A 21,864-nucleotide genomic window follows, 5' to 3' on the forward strand; every position below is an offset into this window, starting at 1 on the left:
TATAATATACTGGTTATATTATATATAATATAACGGTTATATCAACCATGTAAGGCCCACCAGGCCGATCTGGTATAAAATAAAATATTAAAAAAAAAATCCCAATCTGTAATGATGTTTTGGTCCATAATAGCTTTGTCTTCCTATTTTTTTTTAATACTGTAAAACTGAAATTAATTTTGGAGAAATTTACATTTGACCGCAACTTCCTCATAACCATATATTCATTCAAAGAATATCCTTTTCTTGGCCACAATCAGCATGTGAAATTCAAATCAGTAGATTAATACAGGGATCACCAAACAATACCATGTGTAATTTTTCCATAAGAAAAAAGTATAAATGATAAAATTTAAAACAGTTTAACATGTCCAAAGAGTACACAATTTCTCCTTATAAATATTTTATCTATTTTTTTACTTCTTTTTCACTTTGCCATAGCTTTTCTGCTAATCATTAAGGTCTACTTCACAGCAAAAGAATCCACATCATCAGATGCCAAATTTCAAAGGAAAGATAAAGGAATGGGATTGGGACCATTCAAACTGACTAAATCTGGGATCAATCTAAATTTATTCTGGGTTAAATCTAACACATTCAGTAATTTAGCAAGTTTTATTTTCACTAGTCAAAACTCATGACCCATGAATATTGAATATTTTACTGAAGAAATGAAGCTGATAGATGGAAATATAAAATCCCAATTTAAATAAAATACATTTTATCCAATTTAAGTTTCAAAACAATCTATATTTCTTTATAAGTCCAATGTTTCGGCCAATTCGGCCATCCTGAAGCACAATTTATCACAAAACAGCTTTTATTATACACATTATTTTAAAAAAACAACAATATTATTAATAAATAATCATACATTACATACAAATTTACAACCATATCATTTTAAAAATCATTATACAGACTATTCTGCCCAGGTCAATAATTTCAGTCCAATATTACTCTATGAGACATTAAAAATAAGGGAATCATTTTAATTTATTAATCAACAATCTTATGTCTAATTACCTGTTTTGTCAATTCTTCCCATTAACATTAAAAATTTTAATCCCAGTTAATTTACACTATTATACTGTATCACAATAATATTTGTAACCTTCCCCACACTCAGGTCAGGCATATAATTTATCTATTTCAACTTTATTTTGGTTAAATTTCCTATTTCCTTTATTATTAAAATTCATATCAAGATTAATTATAATTATCAACATAAATTTTATCCCATATTTTTCATTAACTAATTTCGTTTAGAATCTCTCTAATGTGTTGGTTCACATTTCTTGTGCCTGTTTTAAAACATATATATAGCTGGACAATTTAGACATGGAATTTTATACATCAATCCAGATTGATTTTTTGTATCAATTCTGTCCTTCAATTTACTATATTTTTTAAATTTTATTGATGGGGCTACAACTTAAGGAGTATTTATAAACAGTTATTTATATTTATAATAGTAATTACAAATGGTATAAATGGACCTTTATATAACATATCTAAATTTTTCAAAAATAGTTTCACAAATGTATACAAGGATAAGGAAATTGACATTATAAATGTAATTGAAGCAAAACAGAAACTTAGTACAATTAAAATTGAAGAAGATGAGGTGATGATAAGTTGTTGTCTCATTATTTACAAATATTCCGCTTAAATTGGTAAATAAAATCATTATTAAAAAATGGGAGGAAATCAAATTAAACACTAAAATAAAAAATTGTTTCAAGAGGGAATAAAATTGTGCTGTGAAAATGGCATTTTTAAGTACAAAGGTGAATTATACAGTGTTCTGGAGCTCCAATGGGAGTAAATTTATCAGTATCATCAGCAGGATTAGTTCTGAATGATCTGATAAAAGATGTTCTTTCAAAATTAGGAATTTAAGTAAAAATAATCTTAAAATACAATGATGATATATTTTATATAATGAAGAAAGATGATGTTAATAAATTACTAGAAGAATTAAACAGTCACCAAGTGTACAATGGAATTAGAAAATAGAAGAAAATTAAGATTATTAGACATGCTGATGATAAGGCAAGGTAAAGATATAATCACAGAATAGACAAAGAAAGTAACAAGCAGTAATCTGATATTGAATTACTATTCTTACAAGCCATATCAAAAGATAAAACAGAAAACAAAATAGTAAATAATGAAGTAATTGAAAAGAAATTTTCTGAATTCAATTATATAAAGAGATTGTCTGAAGATATACAGAAATCTTAAATATTATTATGTAAATGAATACTCCTTAAGTTATTGACCCAACTGTAAAATAAAAAATTATAATAGTAAATTGAAGGACAGAATTGATACAAAAAATTTATCTGGATTGATATATAAAATTCCATGTCTAAATTTTCCAGCTATATACATACAATATCTGATACAGTTTGAAACATTTATTGATTTTTTGCTACTCCACGATAATGCGATAATTTGTACTGCTCAAGTAACGTCTCAGTACTTTAACAGAATTGAAATGAGGTTTCTGCATTTTTCACCAAGGAGACCAGACCTCACCCAATAGAATATGCCTGGTATATGATGGATAGACGAATGAAACTTGTTACGTCAGACTTTCTTGAGAACCCTCAAAGAACTTAAGACACCCCAACATTCAAGAGAGTAGTAGGTCAACTTACCCTAAGAATCTCAAAAACTTAATATGTTTAGTGCCTCTAAGACTAAATGAAGTTATCTAAGCTGTAAGAGTCATTAATAGGAATGTGACATCAACATAAATGTTTTGAAGCCTATGTTTTTTTAACATCAATGTATTTTTTTTTTTTTTTTTATGGAAAAGTAACTTAAAAACAATGTGGTGGGATGAGGAAGTACTTCCTACCTTCACGCTAACAACGGGATAAAAATAAATTAAAAGTCTTATGTTACTGCAATGGATGTTCAAAAACCATCGATGGGCTGCCCTTAGCTCAGGGGTTAGGCGCTAGTCAATCGTTCTGAGGTCAGCAGGCGGTGCTGATTCAAATCTGGCTTTGGGGCGTTGAGTTTTTTCATTAAGTGGCGGTCCCAAAAAATGAAAAACTTGACCTCCAACCATGGTTAGAATAGGTTGGTCACCTGTAGATAACTAAGCAAACATTACCTTCACCATGGATTGCCTTAAAAATAAAAACTGATGTATTTTTGGCAATGTTTTGTAAGCATCAATATTTTAAAACATCAATGTTTTTTGTTGTCGATGTCGCATCCCTAGTTCCAATAACCACTTCTGACTGTCCAGAACTGTACAGCAAAGTGTGCTTCCCTTCCCATACCCTATACAGCTCATGCTCCGTGCAGTTCTGGATAATCAGAAGTCGTTGTTGGGACAAACCTTATGTCACTGAAAAGTATGTTCAAAAACATTGATGTATTCTTGGCAATGTTTTGTAAGCATCGATATTTTAATATTGAACATTGATATTTTAAAACATTGATGTTTTTGTTGTTGATGTCGCATTCTAAGTTCCAAAAACCACTTCTGACTCTCCGGAGAATGCGTAGTAAGAGGTTTTCCCTCCCAAATCCTATACTGTGCATGCTCATTGCAGTTCTGGATAATCAGAAGTCGTTGTTGGAACAGACCATATGTTACAGAAATGGATGTTCAAAAACATTGATGTATTTTTGGCGATGTTTTGTTGTCAATGTTGCATCCCTAATCACTAAATACTGTTAGTGGTCCACGGTCCACAAATAGTATGCATAAATCCTCAATCCAAATCTCTTTTACACGGCCTGCTTCACAACAAAGAATCAGTTTGCAGCCTATTTGGTTATTATTTATGACTAATTTTGTAGGTGATGTTAGGTAGTAAAACAAAACTAATGATTATTCTTTAAACTATTTTCTTCACTTTAATGTATAAATCTCATAAAAAACAAAATAGTCTGAACCACTACAATCCTTAAAGAGGTGAAATGATAGTAAGTACCATGAACAACAGGCTGGTTTTTATTAACAACAACCTGCTTTTGGTTATTATTTTTTTTTAATATTATTGTAAATCATTACAATAAAATATTTAAAGTTGATACAGTTAGCATGATTAAGAATTAAAGAGAGTAGATAGCTCGCACACATAGAGGAAATTGGTTAAAAAATAATTTCTCAACATCAATGATAAACATTATATAAATATTTCAATAAATTACCTGTCTTCCAAGTTTCAGAGATTCAAAATTTTCGCTACCAACATTACAGGTTTTATTCAAAAATGAAAGCTGTCTAGAATTATTCTCCTTTATTGCTGTTGTTAAAGCATTCACCCATTCTTCACCTTCTATACTATTTCTAAAAATATTACAAAGTAATAATTAACAATAAAAACATATGAGACATATACTAACAAAAACTACACTAACTCCATACTGATAACGATGAAGTTATCTTTTTTTGTTATTATAAGCCTAATACAATTATTAAAGAAATTTATTTCAATGACTTATATTAAAAATATACCTCCCCATATGAGAGTATTGCAAGCAAGATTATAAAGTAATAATCATACTAATAAAGTAATAATCATACTAATAAAGTAAAATTATTATTTATCATCAATTAATATTTCAATACTTAGTCATTTACTCCTATTGAATCCTACAGATAAATTTTAGGGATAATTCTAATCAGCATATGTTTAATATCTTCTATATTGATAATAATTTGAAAATTACTGGGTGCAACATTAATAAATACTGCAATGGAAATGGTGTATTGGAAATGTAATAGTAAATACACACCATATTTTGATTGGAGAGCCTATTTAATTGATATTTGTGTTATAATTTAAAAAATTAATTAATTTTATAATAATTACATTTTTCTATATGTGGTTTAATTAATATTAAATCTAAAAACATTATCACATTAGAAAACAAATAATAATTTATTGTGAATAACATTAATTATAATGTCTCCATGTATATATGAAAATCATCCTAATTTTCATATTAAACTTAAGATTATCATTAAATAGAATAATTAAAATATAGATAATAAAATAAACACATAAATATGCCATATAAATAAAACATAAACATACTTAAATATAAGATGGTCAGGGTTACGGTCAAAAAAAGAACAACTAGTTTACAACTATTTAATGTCCTATTAATTTGGACATTAAATAGTCATAAACTATTTGTTCTTTTTTTGACAGCAACCCTGACCATCTTATATATTTAAGTTTTACGGTCAACTATATATACATATATATATATATAAAATAAACATACTTTGCTCTAAGGGTGAAACTTCTGGTGTTTGTGATGATACTAAACTCCTTGAAAACTCCTTGGGTATCATTGTGAGTTTGGACTTTCATGCCAGATAAAGGAAGCTCATATTTGACCTTAAGTCCAGTCACTGAAGTGGTATAAATTGTATAGAGCAAACAATCACTTAACTGAAACAAATACTAAATTATAACAGATGTTAACTCATGTAATTATGTTAAAATAAAACAATGGAAGGGAGTAACAACAATCCATTAACTTCCTAGGTCTCAAATAAAATAGAGATCCACAGTTTTGGTTGTTGAAAAGCCCAGATTAAACAATTTATAGCATAGTGGTAATTTAAATGGTATAAATGGGTAATTAAAATAAGTCAAATTTTGAAATTATTTTTCACAACAATTTTGATAATGAAATCAAATATTTTTTTTTTAAGTTCAAAGAACTTAAAAATGACATTTATAAAGCATAGTTATTTTTATGATTAATAAGCTATTAAGCAAATTATTGTTTATTTCAACTGCATAAAGAAAAACTTCTCATAAAAATAGTTTCAATGCAAGCAAAAGTTGATATTATATAATAGGTATATGTTAATAGCAAGTATACAATTAATTTACAGGTGCACAACTTAATCATGATTTGGATTAAATCATAGATCTTTAGGATGTGGCCAGAAAGATTGATAACCTCATGTTGGATTCAATTAACTCAGATATACAAATTCTATTTATATAGTGCATATTGTTAAGACACATTATGCTCCATAGTTAGAAAAACTATGGTAATAGTTAATATATTCCAGAAGGGGAGAATTTCTCCATCAATGGATACAATACAAATTTGCAAATAAGAATATTCGTAAGGTTATGCGAATACATCAGTATTTCAATACAGTGTTGAAATACTGTAAGTCCTTTGTTTTATCACTCCCTAGTCCAATATGTCATTCTCTAGAAACAAACTTTTTTTATAAATCGATACCACGAAAACTATGATATTAATTGCATACCTGCTTCGGAAAATTACCAAGGAGCATTGCCTGAAGGTAATAAAAATAAAAAGAATCAAAAATCGACTTAAATTTTAAACTAAATAGCACCAAATTTGGAAATTGACCCATTCATACTTGAAGGGAATTATCCTTGCGAATACATTCAGTATTCCTATTCACAAATAGAATTATGTACAACTCTAGTGGGGACTAACCAGCAATGTTCAGAGAAAAACCTACCCCGCACACGTCCATCTGGTCCAACCCAGAAGGGCCATGTTTAACTTGTACACCTATAAATAATATATTTAAACTTTATGAGAATAAAATAATTTTAACAATGAAGCTGTTAAATTGTACAGAAAAATGAAGTTAGTGCCTAGTCTTAAAAAGTTTTTCATGAAAGTATAATTATTCCAGGCATTGAAACTTAAAGGGCATCACAAAAGGAATTATAATTGAATAAATGTGATATTTTTGATATATAGGGCATCAAACTAGCCAAAGAGGGATAATTTTTAGAAGCAGTCAAAGCTATAAGTTTAATATAGTACACACCTGCGAATAATGTAACAAGTATTTTTTTTTTACAAAATGCATAAAATGACTATTCTATTCATTTTGAAATATTATTCTTCTGTTCCAATTGTCAACTTGAAGATCCATCATGAGATGGATATCATAACTCAGCAATGTAAAGCAGAGAACACATTACCTACAATATAAGATATGCTTAACTAACTAGACACTGATTTCCAACATTTACAGAAGTAAACTCGCAAGATTAAATTATCACTAAGGTATAAGTCATTTCTTAAAAAAAATAGAAAGAAAAAAGTTTTTTTATACAACATTTAACACAAAAAAAATATGACATAAGGATTAGTCACCCAGCAGGATTCACCACATGATAGATGGAATTTAGATAATAGTTAATACATATATTATTGCACTCCTGCTAACCAAATAAAATTTAACCAGTACTAAAACAGAAACTTCTTCAAAATCAATTTTTTTAAAATGGAAACAAGATTTTTATTGCTCGTGAAAAAAAAAAATAATCATAGGACAGCAGCAGATAAAGTATTAGAAAGAAATATAGATTTATTTTCAAAATCAGACAAATACCCATTCACTTGATGCCAAAAACTACTAAAGCAAAACACAATAATCATAGGTTCAAGAACATGAGAAATGGATAACATTAAACTGTGGTAGATTAATACAAATATTAGGATTTATAAGTAGAAATGGATTGTAAAAATATGATACAGCACACTTTTTAATCCATTAAAGTAAAATAAAATAAGGGAAAAACATAAAGGTATGTAAATAAATAAATACTAATATTGCTTAAAACTCACCAGAATAATAAAACGTCCTTGGGTTTCTTTTCTGCTTAGTTTTTTTAATTCTCCTTCTTTTATAAAAAGTCTTCCTGGTTTTATTATTTCATAATTGCCAAGAGCTGTCTGGATTTGATACAATTTGTAAAAATTTTCCTAAATATAAGTAAAATAAAAATTAATACAGTTGAAATAAAAATTGAATTTTCAAAGACATTTATCAAACAAGTAAAGACAATTTTGAGGCATTTGTTTTAAGAACTAAAGAATCATATTTCATCAAAAATAAAATTAAACAAATAGATCATTCATACATCAAACTTAGAGACATAATATTATCTAATGGTAACGATTCAATAGCTTAATTTATCTTAATAATAGCTAATGAAGGAGGGTTTTATAAGTTCATACAACTTCGATCTACAGTTTTACAAATTTATGACAACAGCCTTATTGCGTTTTTTGACTGAGTCACTGTAGTAGCAATGTTAACTATACAAGCCAATATCTGGCCAATATTGGCCAGTTATTTTTTAAAGAAAAACACATCTATATATAAAATTCAATGAACAGTTGACCCTGCTCTATCGGTCCATTGAAAAGATCAGAAGGTAAACACTGTGAATCATTTCCCAATAAGGAACACAACATTATTCAACTTTTTCTAATTTCATTTATTATCTTATGAAATTTGCAAATTTTTTAAAATATTTCACACAAAAAAAGCATTATTCCAGCCTATAGGAAATTCAATCCAATACTTAAACAGGGGCTGTAGTAATGCTACAGCTATTGCAGATTCACCAAATTGACAGTACATATAGAGGGTTAATTCAAGAACTTCCAACTATTACACACTGTAGGAAATAAATACCACAGGAATGTGACATTGGTAGAAAGTCATGTACAGTGACAAAGCATGAAAGAACATTCTCCCTACCTAATCTGAATGTACCTTAGAACATGCCTATAAGAAAGTATGTCGGAGAGAAGGCAACACACAAAATGGATCCAAACGCTATCATTATGTTACAGCTAAAAGCTATAACATAACTTAATTTTGGCTATAATACATCCAGTATAATAATAACGAAGGCTTAACGAACCCAAAGGTTCAATCCCGATACCACCAAACACTCTCTGCATACATCCTTCCAGTGATGCCCCTCCAAACCCAATTCCACTAAATCAGTTTTAACGCAATCATCCCATCTATGTTTCGGTCTACCACTTGGACGTTTACCCGTTGGTTCAATGTTTATTAACATTTTAGGGATCCGCTCGTTACTAAGCCCTACAACCTTACATGCCCATATTACACGCCGCAATGCTATAGCTTGAATTATATTTAAGGGGTGTAAGTCCTTAATTCAGCGTTGTGTAATCTTCTGAATTCTCCCGTTAATTCATCCATTTTCAGTCTGAAGATTTTGCCTAATACTTTATTTTCGAAAAACCTTAAGACGCTGTTCATCCCTTAGTGTAAGAGGCCACGTCTCACATTGATAAAGAACAGTGGGAAGGATAATGGTTTTGTAAATTCTAATTTTTAAGTTTTTCAATGGAAGGCGCGAGCTAAGCAGTTTCGAAATTGAAAAATAACATGCATTTCCCGCCTTCAACCTAGCTTTTAGTTCCTCATCAATTTCATTTTTTCTAGTTAACGTAGAACCTAAATACTTAAACCTATCTACCTGTTCAAACATATTTCCTCCTATATCTATATCACCGTAATTGCTCGCATTTCTACTGCTAACCATGTAGTTTGTTTTGTCTCTATTTATTTCAAGACCTAGTTCCTTGCTGGAGTTTAATAGCGTGGTTGTATTTAGTTCTATAGATTCTTTTTCATCACCCAATAATACCAAATCATCTGTTTACCCAAGCACCGGTATTTTACCACCCAAAGTTAAACCCTTTTCGATATTCATCACACTTTTAATGACGTATTCTAGTGCTAGATTAAATAAGTTAGGTGATAAAGAATCACCTTATTTTAAACCCGACCTAAATAATATATTATTATTTTTATCTATTATTATTTGTGATCTGAACCACCTACTGCCCCCTCGATAGGATCTCACATTAATTATACTATTTGCCATCTATGTTGTACTAAGACATTACGCATTTGTGAATCTGGCGATGTCCAGGAATATTTGTGAATATCCTTATGTTTGAATGTAGTACTTTTGATTATTAGGTTTTTCAATATGGCAAAGCTTATTAGTCGTATTCCATTAGCGTTACTATATTCATGCAAACTTTCTTTACCGATCGTTGGATAATATACTTCTTCCCTTCCAATCTTTGCATTTGCATCTTCTAATATTATTTTCATACAACTTTGCACTAATTTATCGTAAACTCCCTCCAATTTATCATAGAATTCGCTTTTAATCTCTTCATCATTGTCTTAGGTCAGAGAATGAATGTTAATCAGAGCGATTTTAAACCAACGTTCCTGAAATATTGCTACTGATATCCTATCACTAAAAAATTTGACATCTCTCAACGCGGAAAGCAAACTATTCCTAATAAGAAATCCTGTACCTAACAAATAATTACTGCTCCCCCCCCATATCAAATGGTGTACTTCCCTTCCTTCAACGAGTCCTTCCCTGGCCAACAAACTTCTTGCACGGCCACGATATCTAGATTGTATCCCTTAACCTCGTTTGCGACTGATTTTAACACACTAGCGGAATTTAAACTTCTTACGTTCCATGTTCCTAAAATTAAATCTCTAATTTTCAATTTGCGCCATGAACCCCCTGAAGCAGTCCCCACCCAAAGACCCGAACGGGGGACTAGTTTACCTCCAGATACTAAGCGTTTTACCTCAGTAGGATCCATGACTGTTTTGTGAACTAAAAAATTTGTGAGTAGGGTGTTCAATACTATGTCAACCCTCCAGCAAGCCTGGGGGCCGCTCTCATAGTTTGTCAGCGTCCATTGGACTTAGCCGAGAGGAACTTCCGAGGAATTTCCACCGACCATCCCCACATCAATACATCCAGTATAGGCAATCTAAATGATAAAAATTACTTAAATAATAAAAAAATCATTAACTTACCACTAATTTTAAACTGCTATTAGCATGATGAAGAACATCTCTAATTATATTCAAAGCAGTTTCTGTATCTCGATATTCTGAGCTTTCTTTATCAAGGTGCTTTAAATAATCTTCTAACAACAGACGATAATGAGGTATCCTTTGAATTGGTTTCAGCATATAATGCTTTAAAGTTAATTTTTTACAAATAGGAGATTTTTCATATTCTTTTAGAGCATTAGAGAATTTAGGGAACTTAATGCAGCATTCATCCATATAATTACACTGATTTTCAAAATCTTTCATATAAGTGGTATAAAGTTTCAAGAAAGGACCTTTACGAACTATAACCTCTGCTATACCTTTTCCTTCATTCCAGTTGTCTATTCTAATTACCAAATCATTTAATAAATCTTCATTTAAATGGAGAAGTTGAGGAAGGGTGGTAAATATTTTTTCAAGCTCATTATTTGGAATTATCACTGAATTGTTTTTCATATTACATTCGTTTATATAATTTTTGAAATCAAAAACTATTAATTTTAAAGCATCAATGTATACTTGCTCAGATGTCATCAATTCTTTAGCTATTAAATAGGCCTTATTATCACTGATAACATTTTCAGTTTTACTATCATTTCCAAGTTCAATAAATGAGAGTGAACTATCAGCTTCAGAGGTATCTTCTTTACAACTATCTACAGTTGAATTTTTAAATGAACCATTTTTAGATTCTTCGCTAATTTTTGTAATTGGAGGGATGAACTTAGGCTTTGGAAGTAAAGGTGGCTTTGGAGACAGTCCTGAAACACAAAGTAAATAAATCCTAAATAACTAATACATAACTTAAAATATACAGGTAAACTGATATCAAAACTAAAATACACAATTAAGAGTTACTACTAACCAACCACAGATTTACTACTAAACATTCTATAAATCAAGTTTAAACCATCGAGATTACTTTCATAGAAATTAGTTTTCAAGCAGATAATGATGTATGTTCCTAAATTGTTAAGACTTTTTGTTGTACCTAAGCAATTTTTATACAATGCATTCAACTTCTTTTTTAACTAATAATACTAATAACCACTACCTTAAAACAAAAATTTTTGTTGTAGAAAAAAAAATAGGTGAGAGAAGTAGATAACTAGTACTTAAAAACTGATATTTTTTTTTATAATATTCATTAATCTAACTGATGTGATATAAATCTAAAATTCATTAGTATTATTAAATCTAAAAAAGAAAATGTTTAAAAAATAGGGATAACAGTAGTTTCTTCGCACCAAAATAAGTTAGAAAATACTGAAAGACTTTAGAAAAGATATTTTCAAACTTTTTTCAGAACCCTAACAATGTACAAATGAGCCTGAAAATACATTATTGAGGTATAGTACACCAAGTTGACAAGTAACAAGATGATCTGAGAAATAAGTCTCACTCCAGACACTCTTATACATCCCTGACTGTATAATAATAAACCAGAAATATAAGAATGTTTTAAGCGATTAACTTATTATTATTTAGCTCAACAGGGGTCTTTTCAACAATCAACTTCCATTTTTTACGGTCCCAATTTTCTCCAGCCAGCCCAGGTGTGGTCTTCCTCTTAGGCACTTTCCACCAGGCAATCATCTTACACACAATCCATAAGATTTGTTCTTTTCAATTCCTTTGTTTTTACCTTTTATCAGTCTGGTTTTTATCTTCTGATAGGAGGTCTTAATTGAAAAATTTTAAGGAAAGCTGATAATAAGTCTACTACCCCCAATTCAGGTGAAGGGAAACCTCCTCAGAGTGATCTAATAGTAGGACACCTACCTAGGGAAGGTGATACTAGGGTGTGGGCTGTTGATCATCTTTATCAGTAGATGATAGGGTATATTTTGTGTGCTGAATATGGAATACTGACTGAGAATTAATTTTGAATGTTCCCCCAAACTGGAGTACCAGTGGCTGATTGCAGCCTGACAAGTGTTAGACGATAGAGTTGCTTTATTTATCGATCCTACATCATAGATAAATTTATAAATTAAATCTGTACTGCTGCAACCCATGAAGGGTCAGGGGTTCAGTACTTTGTAAAGAAGTACTGTTACTAGACCAACGGTTGAGCAAGGAGGTGATTTGGTCAGAATCACGCTCGACCGCCAGATTTTTACCCAATTAAGGATACCCAATTTAAGAGGCTGGGTGGACCCAAGGAGGGCTCCAAGAACCCTAAAAGAAGATAGATTTATAAAGAAATAAAGAAGATAAATTTATTAAAAAGTAAATAAAATTTTTAATTTAAATATGATATAGTGTCATTTATCTTCAGTTTACAAAAATATAAAGCACTAAGGTAACAAAATTCGAATAGATTTACAAACCTTTTCTCTCCTTTTGATGATCACCCATCCTCATTGTCAAAAATAATGATATCTACTACTGCTATCCATACTGATCTATAAACAGAATGGGTATGAAAAATGGCATATTCACAAAAAATGCTTAAAACATAAGAAAGCAATAAATAAAAATCTTGAGGTAGACATTTATGATATGAACATGCATAAAGTATTTAGTGATCTATCTCAACAACAATGATGTCTTATAGGTAGGTAAATAAGCAAAAAAGAAAAATCTTAGTAATGGTGGAGGTATAGGTGGCTGTAAAATAACAAATTCTATACACATTCTAACTGGTTGGTTGGGGGACAGGAGAGGGGAGTGGTCAGGAAATAATAAATGGATAAGAATAAACTTATTTGGCCTAAGCTGTCATCATTGAAAGTAAATAAAAGTTAGGCCAAAATTTTGGTACAAAATAACTATATCAATTAAATATCTGTAAAATAACTTTTTACTTATCTTTATAATTTGCTTTACAACCTGTTATTGGGCTTTGGCTGGTTAGTAGATAGAGCTTACAAATAAATAAATCTGTGTTTTTCTTCCTGACCACACCCCAACCCAACTTCTACCTGAAAACCCCTTAAATAGTGCAATTTCTCTTAACAGACTCCCCTCCAGGGCTAAACACATCTGAAAGGATAATTCTAATTTTATTAAGTTCCTGACCAACAAGGTACAAATTTAATGTACTTGAATCCCTCCACTCGGGACATGAACATTTCCATTTGTATTTTTAAACTCACGAATACAGAACTAAATTTGTGGGTTATTTATTTGGAAGAAGTGCATGCTCACTACTGTTATTCACTGAATATATTAGAACATTAACGATTTTATTATATTAAATAAAAACTATGTTTTATATATATGTGTGTATGTGTGTGTTTCATTTACATAAGTATATAGTCGTTTAATAACAAAATAACTGAGAAAATTTATGCTATTTACTTTACATACATTATTAGGCAAAACATTCATTCTAGGCAATGTTTGTAAGTAGTTGTTTTGTTTGAATTGTTTTTTCTGAATTTCCCCTTCAATTTTCAGAAAACCTTTCCATTTATTTTATAGGAGTGTACTAGGGGATACATTGAGTCATTGCATATACAGAATTAAGAGTTTGTAACAAAATTTAACCCCATCTACGCTAAGTTTTAAGATTTTACATTTTGAGGTAAATAGAATTTAAAAAATTTGCTTGTCCACTTTCCACTTTTATTCCAAGCTGCAGGGCTGATTTTCTTTTAATTTGGCATCATCATAACAGGTCATCTCCATGATGAACCTAGGAATTCAACAATACCAGCCACCAATTTCCAATTTATAGAGGAGGTTAATACAATAATTCCAAAACATGTTTTTACTTTCTAATATAATTAATAATTAATTTAACAATAAACCATGGTGTTAAATAATCTACAGTGTTTTTCAAATATGAATTGAATTTTTTTTCATTATTGAACTAATTTTATATTAGTTATGTAAACAAAAAAAAGGTAGAGAATGATATAAGAGTCTAATTTAGTTCATCAATAACATGTTTCATTTAAAAACTTGATACAAGTAAAAACAAAATGACTATTTGCATGATGGCACCCAAACTAATTACTCCAACATAAAATAATATAAATTATTCCTAGAAGTAAAGACCAGGACCCTGTTTCATAATGAAAGCTAATAGTATTAGTTCATAGTACAAATGTAGAAACTAGTGTGGTAATAATACTAATACATATTTTTTTCAGGATAGGGATGACTATTAGTGGTATTACAGGAATTAAAAAATACTGAAGAACAAGTTACTATTGTACAAGTCTGTGTAATTGAATTAAGTTAAATCTACAAGACTAATAGTATTAGTTTGTACTTTATAATGAAACAGAGCCCAGAAGTTATGTTATCTTACAATATTAAAAAAATCAATACATTAAGTTTTATCATGATATTTTTGATTATACACATACATTATCAGTTTAATTACACAATGAAAATTATATTATAAAATATTCCTAGTTTCATTAATAATTAAAATATCCATTACCCGCAAATGACACCTGTCAACTATTCCATTTCCTTGGCAGCTGTACATAATACTGAACAGTATTCGTCTTTTCATATGTGTCTTTAATCTCTGTGTGTCAGCATTCGTAGTGATCATTAGCTGCAAAGAGAAAAATAAAGAAGTGATATTTAATAATTTGATTATTGTAAAACAGAAATAACAAAATAAAATTTGAATTACTCTAATCAGTAATCACCATCTGAGATTTCAATAAGCAATTCAATTTCAAAGAAGTTACTTGAAAAATCAAGTTTCAACAAAGTTATAAACTAATAATGACTTGAGACTGAATGCTGAAAAACCAAGGTCATACTCATTGATTCCAAGCACAATGTGTATTTCAGTAACAATTATTACTAGATTAATTAGCAAGAGTACTTTTGTAAATATTTAGCTAGACAAGTGTAGATAAACTGTAAACAATTCAATTATTCTAGACAGATTTTCGAGATATTATGTTTTCATTCCTACTACGTTTTATGAAAAATGGTAAAGGAGCTGTGTTTGAAAAAGTAATCTACTTTCAAAATTTTTATAAAATTAAGTGATACAACATAGATCAAGAAAGTTAAAAACAAAACTGAGATCCATGGAAGTTACAAACATATAATATACAATAGACAACGGATGGATAATTGAATTATTTCCACCTCAGTGTCATGAAAGTTATTGTTACTATTAGTTCCATAGAACCTAGTAGCTAAATTAACTTTAAAATATAGTCTAATTTCATTTCTTAAAGCAAAGCATAGCAAAAGAAATGACAGACAAAATGAGTCAAGAAGAAATTGAGCTGTTTGGGACTAACCAGAGGAATAAAAATAGTCTAGTCCTAGGTAGAATCTTAGAAGGCCTTAAATGCTTCAAAAAATAAAATATTTATCTGCTCATCTTCTTTGGAAAAGCATGGGTCAAAGCCTTCTATTAAGCTAATAGGATAATACACTGTGGAAAAATATATTGTAAAAGTGTTGTTTAAATTTAAATATTACTGACACAACTTATGTTATATTCTGTCAATGTGACACAGGTTTTTAATATAAATAAATCATATTTCTGACATATTATAGGGACAAAGGAAAAAATTAGGCTTGTTAAGTAATACTACCACTAGCTTTAGCTGTAGGTCCTTAGTTACTTAATCAACATTCTAAACATCTGATATATATATATATATATATATATATATATATATAGGTTATTTAATATATAAAATAACCTTATTTGGTAAGGCTCTGAGTAACTTTGAGATTATACTAACCTCTACAGCAAGAGAAAGTTAAATGCTGTGATCAAATTAGGCAATAATAATGTTTTAAAATATTAAACAGCCTATTCTAATGTTGAGGATTGTGTAGTAGATCTATATATTTAGTTATCATATCTAAGCATTTTAAGTATTACTGTTCATCTGCATTGAGCAATGGAATTTGGTTATCAATTTCAGTTTTTGATTTATCAAGGATACAAAGGATTGATATAATACTTTGTATAATTTATTTTCTGGATACTGAAGGATAGTTCCATTGTCTAGTTTCACGTAGAGTTGACAAGCCTCTATCCTTCCAATTGTATTACTTTCTGGTATCTTTAATCTAACAACATACTGAATCCTATTGCGGACAATATACCTCAAGAGAAAGTAAGATCAAATTCTCAATCACACTCACAGACATCAATCAGATTTATTTTTCTTGCTGTGCCATACTCAAACCAAACCACTAGAAATGTTATTCCATTTGTGAGCCTCTGAAATTTTAGCAAGATTCAAGAATTCTTCCCACTTTTAAACTATGCCAATTTAATCATGTCCTATTCATCCAGTTCTTTGAGAATTGCAAATAGACTTTTTAAAACCCTTGTCTTATCTATATGTATAGGGGGTATCCGTAGGCACTATACATGTTAACTCCTCCTAATATCTACAATTTTTGGAATTTTTCCTTTGATTTTTGCTGGGTCGTAACAGGTGCACTAATAGCTACTAAATACCCACTTTGTATTACCTGCAGAAAGTCTTAAATGTATCAGTCAGTCCTCAACTAATGAGCAGCCTTACTTAGTAATGGAATACTTAAACTAAGGTGTCAGCCTGTCCAGTCATATCTAATACTAATCTAGGTTAGGTATTAGATATGAAAGACCATCCCAGGTCTAAGTCAAACCTTTTGGGATTTGTTTATCTTTTGAGTTGGCACAAGTGGAAGTATACAGCTTTCATCTACTTAACAATATCCTTTTGATGAAATAATATGCGGAATAACATTAATTTAGACAGACAGTTCACATTAATATAGCTTCATATGGCCGAGGGTAGCAACAATAAAATGAATGCATATGGTGGTGATATGAAAACAAAGGAAGAAGGATCCATTTCTACAGAGAAAAAAATTCCACTGTTCAAGAAATCAAATTGAGCCATGAATGGAGTCCCTTAGTGTTAAAGCTAAATTCTTTCAATATGAGATAAAATATAAAGTCAAAAAGTTGAAATAAGAATCCCACTTTTGGATTATAAAAACTCTGAGATCACTAATGAACATCAGCAAAACGTGAAAAATAGGCAGAACTGTGGAACAAAGGAGTTTTAGGACTTTAGCTGACTTTATGAGAAGTAAAACAGGAAAAAGTAAGAGATTCTGTACAAAAATAAATCAGGACTAGAAATAAATAGTAAAAATGAATTTTTAATTGAAAAACCCATGTTTTTAAGTATATTTAAATAACTTTTTATTTAGTTAGCAACTTACCATCATTAGCAAACACAAATAAGGGAGCAAAAGAAAATTATAGTAAAGGTAATATGAAGGTTGCCATACTACCATGACCAAAGGAAACCCACATTTTATATCTGAAGTGCTTGAAGGCAAAGATTGCCTATAATCGAGACTATGTACTTTCATAAAAGCTGAGCTAGTATAGTTTCATTATATTATCTCAGTAAAAATCATATGGATTTTATATCTTAAATTAAATAAAATAAATTAAACCCTCAAAAATGTATCTATAATTAATTTTAAAAGAACACTTAGGCCTGATAATAGCAAAACTGTATTATCTATTTTAATTTTCAGTTTTACAGGTTAAATGCAACACTAATATAGAGATTAGTTCCAAAGAACTATTCCAACACTGAGCTGTTGTCAGTTACAACCCAATACCATAAAATAGCATGTATATATGAAAACTTACGCTCTGACCTCAACTGAAGTGTCAGTTAAGCTTGTTTCCCACTGAGCAAGGGTAAAATACTTCTGATCCAATTTAAACAGTAATAATAATAATGGAGGTTATAACTCACTAGAATATTTATTTTTAAAACAGTACATGCCAACCACCTGCCGCATTGGAATTGTACTTCAGAACTGATATTCTACAATAAAATACTCATTTATTCAATATTATGAGCAATGTTAATTCAAAAGTATTTATTCAAAATTGATTTTTAAAAATTAAAAAATCAAGCTAAATAACATAATCCTCAAAGATTAATTCTTCAAGAAGGGAGTGATAGGTAAACACACTGCCATTAATGTAGCACACAAGATTAAATTGATTTAGTTATATTGGGGACAAAGAACTAAAACTAGGTAATAACTTCAATCATTCACACTGTGTCATGTTTATATAAGTGTATCTGCCAATATAAACATTTTCACAAAGCAAAGGTCAAATAGTATTTATATAATAAGAGCATGCAGAGGAATAACAAAAAGGTAAAAGAGGTTTATGTGTTTCAGCTTTATTAATAGAAATAATAATGTAAGCAAATGTCTGTAGGTCAGGAATCAATTTTTAAAAATGATCCCCAGGCAATGAAATTGACAGTTACAAACTTACATAAAAAAATTGAGAGGATTTCCATCCCCAAATATAATTTGAAATCCAGTTCAAAAATTCAAAAATCACTATTTATAGCTGGGAAACATTCAAACACACCAATAACATCAATATTACGATTTCAATACTAAGAAAATAAAAATTGATAGGAAGAACACTGATAATATTATGGATCAGGTTATTCTATTAGTCAACAACACAGGAAAACAAAGTAACCTTGACAGAAATTCGATTCAAAGAGGTTCCGGGACTAAGAACCATTTCAGCAAAGTTTGTAAAGACGAAGCGATCGATCATCTATTAGTAACCGACTGTTATGTTGTTGCTACGATAATTATCTGTGTCTATGTTTCATTGAAAGAGCAACGACACTATATTAGAATAAGTAATTAAAAGTGAATTCTCTTAAATGTCGATAAAAAAAACTTTTAATGAATAAAAAAAAGTAAAACTCGTCATCTATGGATAACTATGGTGTGAATGAGTTCAATGATCCATACTAACCTTGTCTTAAAATGTGACAGAATGTAATATTAGGCAATAAAAAAAAAAAAAAAATCTATGGATTAAGGAAAGTTGAGACGAGATACCGTTGTTTGACATGTACATCGTAGCAGGACATAAGTGGAACGTGTACGTAAATCATAAGCTGCATATACATAGCGCTGTTTTGCTGTAGTAGTGATATAATGGGAAAATAATATTGTTATATACCATAAAAACAATTTCTTCAACTTCACGAGGGCGATGAGGTTTGTCTGCACGCAACTTCGAAGTTGTGAGACGAACTACGAGCAGATGGCCAACTGCTACAAACTGTTGCTTAAGACAGATAATCGGGTTATGATTTTTTTTTGTTTTTGAATATGTCCATTTGAAAAAACTTATCAATAAGAAATGAAAGGATTTTGCTCTCTGATAGCACCAAAAAAAGAGGATTTTCTACTTGATAACTCGTAACAAAAGGAATTTGTTCCCTGATAACATGAAACAAATACCTCTTTCACACATTCGCCAACGAATAGCAAAACGTAAGTTGTGAATAGTGGTTATCTACAGTGTACCACCCTGGAGATCAAGTTTTCATTTCTTGTTACCACCACGGAAATAAAAGTCGACCCTAGGCAGTATTCGAACCGGTGCCGCTGCAGTTCCCAGGTTGCAAAGACCTAGGGCCATCTGTAGCTCAGGGAGTTGAAGTGCAGCTCTTTCCAACCTGAAAACTGCGGCGGCGGCAATTCGAATCAGGACTGGGGAGTCGACTTTTATTTTTTGTGGTGGTCCCTCGAAATCAAAATTTGACCCCTCACCGTGGTATTAGAATAGGGTGATAACCTGTAGATAACATCCCTCCTCCCCCCCCTGCATGTCAGAAATGATGAGGCAGTGGGTCATAAGAAAAAGACCTACACCTCAACTGTATGTTCTAAAGACGGCCCCACAACCGCACATCTTCTCAGCAATAAGATTTACTACTCAATGTGGCTATATATAGTCTTTCAACATATTATAGAGCAAAAATAGTGCACTTGCCTTCTTCTTCTTTGGCTAAACTTTTCTTCTCGTTGGAAAAACAGTTCTTTTCCTTAACAGCATGGTTAGTATGTATTTCATACTTTTAGCTTGTTCAGATGTACACAGGGTTTGATGTTGCAACCGTAAAATGTATTCCCCACTGATTCTCAAGGGTGGAAACATCTGGCTTATAGTATTAAGATCATGGAGAAAACATCAGAATCAAATGACCACATTAATGCTTTCTACCCGCAAACCTTAGGAATTTCCTTTATCAGTATTCACCACCGAAGTAGCGTTCCTGTACGAGGAACACCAAAGCCCTACTATTTTGATGTTGTACCTCAATGTTCACAGTTTGAAGTACGTTTTCAGATCTAAAATTTCCACTTTATCCAGCATATCGTCCACGGAGTGGCGATTCCAAGGGTCCCGCGGATGAACACTCCATTTCATCCTCCCATTTTTTACGACAGATAGTCATTCATGTTCACATGTGACACAAATTTTATAATATTTACAGTGTAACTGTTTACAACCTTTAATTTTTCTTATTAAATTTTACTTTTCATTGTATACCCCTGTTATTTTCCACTTATGTTTTTTCTTTTTTTGTAACTATGTCAAGTGTTTGTATCTTTTTTAAGCCCTGACGAAGCCCTGCAACGTGGGGCGAAACGTTGGCTCAATAAAAATAGTATACCCAGTTACTATTTGAGTGACCATATTCCATTCATCAATAAATTTAAATTTCTTTCTATAATATATATTAGAAACTATTTAATTAATAAATATATATATAGGTTAAGTATCGGCGAAAGCCAAATGTCAAAAAAAGAGAAGAAGGAACAAGATGTAACATGTGTGAACTGCTGAAACATACTAACTTTATTGGGTTCGGTACATCTCTTTATATACATGCGATCAGCTGACATCGAAGTAACAGCTGACTAAGGCTGTAACTCCCCCCCCACCAGTTTACGAACAATCCTCGTAAACTTCAACTATACAATAAATTAACATAAAATACAACAACAACAACTATTTACAATAAACTATACACAATAAAGAAAGCAAAAGATAGATACTCCTCGTAATCGCTTACTATAAACTAAAAGTAAAGCAAAACAAAAATAAAATCATGAATTTATACAATTTAAAAAAAAAAATGCAACGTAATTTATTCAGTACGTAGCCATAATCAAAGATAAATTAAAAAAAAAATAATCACCACTTAAGAAAACATAACTCAACAGATAAGTTGAGATGAGGACACTCCGGATTATTCTTGCGCAGGTGTTTTGGTTAGTGGGACTTTAAGTTGTTCAATATGAACGGTCTTGCGCTTTTTGGGTTCTCTGATGCTCTCAATAGTTACAACATTATG

The 21,864-nt window shown here is 30.5% G+C and overlaps 1 protein-coding gene across 2 annotated transcripts in view; it reads right to left on the reverse strand.

The window, feature by feature from the left end:
• Window positions 1-19,165, reverse strand: part of LOC106677430 (FYVE, RhoGEF and PH domain-containing protein 6) — a 27,845-nt gene extending 8,680 nt beyond the window's left edge. Inside the window, exons 1-8 of one of the 2 annotated variants that reach the window (XM_067046610.1) lie at window positions 18,963-19,165; window positions 18,315-18,495; window positions 15,102-15,221; window positions 13,036-13,110; window positions 10,682-11,463; window positions 7,624-7,761; window positions 5,266-5,435; window positions 4,183-4,321 (exon numbers count right to left, since the gene is read on the reverse strand). In XM_067046610.1, coding sequence (XP_066902711.1) covers window positions 4,183-4,321; window positions 5,266-5,435; window positions 7,624-7,761; window positions 10,682-11,463; window positions 13,036-13,069 — 1,263 coding nt within the window. In that variant the 5' untranslated portion in view covers window positions 13,070-13,110; window positions 15,102-15,221; window positions 18,315-18,495; window positions 18,963-19,165. The remainder of the gene's footprint in view (window positions 1-4,182; window positions 4,322-5,265; window positions 5,436-7,623; window positions 7,762-10,681; window positions 11,464-13,035; window positions 13,111-15,101; window positions 15,222-18,314; window positions 18,496-18,962) is intronic. The other variant, XM_014415358.3, reaches the window with a different exon arrangement.
• Window positions 19,166-21,864: the final 2,699 nt, after the last annotated feature.

The sequence above is a fragment of the Halyomorpha halys genome, unplaced genomic scaffold (genome assembly GCF_000696795.3).
Source record: "Halyomorpha halys isolate HHAL.00 unplaced genomic scaffold, Hhal_1.1 Scaffold99.1, whole genome shotgun sequence".
In the NCBI taxonomy this organism is placed as follows: Eukaryota; Metazoa; Arthropoda; class Insecta; order Hemiptera; family Pentatomidae; genus Halyomorpha; species Halyomorpha halys.